This window comes from Silene latifolia, chromosome X, assembly GCF_048544455.1.
Source record: "Silene latifolia isolate original U9 population chromosome X, ASM4854445v1, whole genome shotgun sequence".
Taxonomy (NCBI): domain Eukaryota; kingdom Viridiplantae; phylum Streptophyta; class Magnoliopsida; order Caryophyllales; family Caryophyllaceae; genus Silene; species Silene latifolia.
In genome coordinates, this window is record NC_133537.1 from 318707137 (window position 1) to 318711314 (window position 4178).

General features: G+C 38.5%; 1 protein-coding gene across 1 annotated transcript; it reads right to left on the reverse strand.

Annotated features, from left to right (window-relative positions):
* Positions 1–924: 924 nt before the first annotated feature.
* Positions 925–3855, reverse strand: LOC141620635 (putative disease resistance protein RGA1). Its single transcript, XM_074437455.1, has one exon. It carries the CDS (start codon positions 3853–3855, stop codon positions 925–927), a length of 2931 nt encoding a protein of 976 aa, XP_074293556.1.
* Positions 3856–4178: the final 323 nt, after the last annotated feature.

Sequence of the window (4178 nt, forward strand, 5' to 3'; positions counted from 1 at the left end):
TTTTATCTTCTTTATCTTTAAAATATATCGATTTATTTATGTATTTATGTAGTTTCTAAAAGTTGGACTCTCTGTAATCGCTCGAAAAAAGCTTCCTTTATTAATATAGATAGATAGATAGATAGATATAGATATATAGATTAGTTGATATGATTTAGATATTTGAAGTACTATAAATATAGTACCATTGTATTCATTCCGAACACGAGCATTTATCAATGATACATCGATTATCTTTATGAACTCCTCCCCTCTCCAATTCTAATAATATCTGGGCTATTATTTGTGGGACTTTGAGGAAATATTCTTGTACTCCCATTTTATTCATAGAACTTGAAGACGATAGTTTCTGGCTTCCTGCTACCTCTTCTCGTCCAACGAAACACTATCTTTTTCAATGTGAACAAGGTTTTATGAATTTTTTGTTGCTCAAGAGAGCAGTTAACTTTGACGATACATTGATAGCGATAATGACCTTCCGCCAACCCCGCTCCATCTTGTCGTCCATTGTGCCAAAACAGAAATTTCTCCACTGCATCCGGTCTCTCTTTTGCGTGTGTGATACTCCGTAAAGCGTAGTACCTTTTTATCTCGTCTATAATGTTTTCTGTAACTAAAACGTCGAATTAAGTGAATGTAATACTCCGATTAACATTTCTTCAGAGCATGTTCAGACTGCCAATAATATAAGAAATCTGATCATTTGCTACTCGAGAGAAATAAAGTGAATTATGGGTGTCTTACAAGTTTTGCAAAATATAGATCAAACTCAGTACAGAATTCGCTAATAACAAACACACAATGACACAAAATCAATTGGAAGATGCTACGACAGGTCCTCGATGTTAGAGAGCAATATATCATTGTACTGTCATTACTTAAACATGGTTGGTTATACATTTCCAACTCTCTCCTAGTTTAAACTCAAGTGTCAGGCACTCCGAGGAAGGTATAGCCATGTGTTGACACCCAGTATCGTAAGGCGGTCGCCAATTCTGTATTTATATTGTTGTTGACGAAACTCACAATCCTTGAATTTGAATCTTGGATCAAAGACTGGAAATAGCGATGGAGATTGTCTATATTATCCCATGTATACCGGTGAGAAGAATTCCGTATTCGTACCAATACCAGACTTGAACATATTGGAATAGATTTCAGCATCTCACAATCGGTCACCCACAGTTCCCTTAATTGAGCAAAACACGGGGCTGATTTCGATACTATTACATATTGCTGATTCTGCACCTCCAGCCTTGATCTCGGCCACCATCCTTTCAAATTCGACAACTCTATAACACTGAGTTTCTGAAGGCGTGGAAATAATGATGTTCCTTCACCTAAGACAGACGCTTCTGGTTCGGCATTCAGTACGTATTCCACTCTCGGCAAATTCAAAAGTGTGAGAACTTTTAGGTGAGGCAATTTTCCTAGCCAAGTCAAGCATCGCAACTTGAAACAATTCGATATAACCAAATTGACAAGATTAGGCAGACGAAATAATGTCGTGTTATCTCCTCTTCCCAGCCATGTCGGCATTATCTCCCCATTATACCCATTTAACTCCAAACCCTTGAGATCATGGTGTGGCTGCATCGCTTCCAGTAGAGCTCGATCATAGCGCTCAGGCTCTTTGTTTTGTAACTCTCTACCTTTAAAGTCAATTTTAATATTCTGTAAGTGTTCCTTATTCCGAAGAGAAGCTCCTTTGCCATGGCCTTTCTTGACATAGTTTGCGTTATCATGAACCCAAATACGGACTTCTAGAAACCCTTTGACATTACTCAAGCATCGTAGCTCTTCCAACCCACCAAAGCACTGCTTTGCTTTTGAGCCTTCCCGCCCCACCACAAATAAACCCAGGGTGTCGAGTTGGGTCAGCAAACCCATCCTGTACGGCATATGACTCAGTCGTACACAATCTGTTAGGTTTAAGGTGGTTAGGTCAAGAAGGTTGCTAAGATTTCTTGGCAATTTTCGTAAATTGAAGCATTTAGATAAGTCCAAAATCTGCAAATTAACTAGCTTCGAGATTGACTCAGGAAGCGCATACAAGTTTGTACACAACGAGAGATTTAACCATCTCAAATGAAACAGTTCACCAATTGATTCCGGTAAAGTATGAGCATCTGAACTCCTCAAATCTAATGATCTTAAGCATGTCCAATTTGCTAATGAATTACCCCGTAGTAGCTCGTCAGAACTACTTTGATTCAAAGTAATTTGTACACAAGTACGAATATGAGTCTTATTGAAGCTCTTTTGTAGACAAAAGTCATCTAAAAGAGAGAGATGACGAACTTTGTTGCCTACATTGAGAGCGTGAGAGCTTAGTCTACAAATATCCTTGTCGGCTACTTGTTCAGCAATATCATGCAAGAGATCATGTATCTTAAATTTTCTAATCTCTCCCCATTCATCGACCATTGAATCTTGGAAAAAACACCTTTGTAACAACATAAGACAATACTCTTCACCTACATATTCGGTGCTGATATAGCCTTGAGCCATCCAAAGGCTAACCAATAATTTCTTTTCAATTACGAAATCCTTGGGAAAGATAGCACAGTAAGAAAAACAACTCTTTAAGGAAAAATCAAGCTGATGGTAACTTAGCCGTAGTATATTGTCCATCGTATCATCACTTTTACGAACATGAGCTAGCTCGTTATCTCGAAATGATAACCACTTAGACTTAGGTTCACCACGCAAAAGACTTGCTACTACTCTAATAGCAAGCGGGACATTTATACACTTCTTCACAATCTCTTTGCCAAGTTTTATTAACTCATCATCAGGACTTTCTAGCTGCCTTGGCAGAAACGCCATTCTTTCAAACAAAAGCCATGACTTCTCTTCCGGCAAACCCTGTAATTCATACACTCGAACATCTCCTATGATTTGAGCTGTTTTTTTCGAACGTGTTGTTGCTACTATACGACTCCCACTTGCTCCTGTCCTAAAAACCTTTTCAAGGTCCTGCCATCTATGGTAGTTTTCGGTCCACACATCATCTAAAACCAACAAATATTTTTTCCCTTTGAGTTGTTTCCTTAGTTCTAGATGCATCTGCTCTAAAGAAGTTATACCATGCGTGTTACTTTTAAGGAGTTCTTTCACAATCTTGCCTAAAATCTCGGTCAAGTTCCACTGATCTTGATCAGCGATGCAGGTCCAGCATTTTAAATCAAATGCACTCGAGACCCTAGGATCACTATAAACAAGTTGGGCAAATGCAGTTTTCCCTAACCCTCCCATCCCCACAATAGCAAGGCAAGATACGTTATTTGCTTGATCAACGACATCATTCGAGTTCAGTAACATCCCTACAACCTTCTCCAAATCCTTATCCCTCCCAATTATTTCATTTTCAGTCACAAAAGAAGATGACTCCGGCTTTAGAAACCTGTCTGGCTTATTTTCAACCTTAAACAAAAACTTACTACTATTTGATGCAATGTCATTCAATTTCTTATTAACATCGTTGACTTTGCAAGACAGATTGTGAAGACGAAGACTAAAAGGAGAAAGGAATGATCTCACCTTGTTAGTTAGTTTATTTTGAGTGTCGGCGACAGTTTTCTGCTTGACTAGAGTGACAAACTCATCAAGCACGTCATTAGCATCGTAAATTGCATCTTTGAGCTCTTGAATGTAAACCGCTTGTTGACGACTGAGCGCACCTTGCTTGTCATCAGCATCCACTAGAACAGACTCGACGATCCTGACTGTTTTTTCAAAGCGTTCAAGTTCGTTCTTATATTGAGACAAGGAGAACGTTGATGTGAGCTGATTCAAAGCTTGAATTGCAGAAAGGATAGTTTGTACAATAGAAAGTACTGTTGCCAAGTCCATTTGGGGAGGTTTAAGAGGCAGCAAAGGAAAATGAACTAAAAAAGAGGGATGTAGCTTGATGGTATAGAAAGGAAGGAGCGTAATGGTAGGTTGAGTATTCAGTATTGCATCAACTTTTGTAGTTTGATGGGAGACAATTTATATAGAAAAGTAATTGAGTGCCACTTCTGGCTACCGACATCTTCAATACTCCGTAAATGATGAGTAAAGACCCTCTCCATAACTCTTCTTTTTCCATTATTTTCAATTACCTCTCTGTTGGAGCTTGTGTCCTCCACAAATTAGTGTGATAACATTAATAAATCTCTTATAGGTTCACAAGG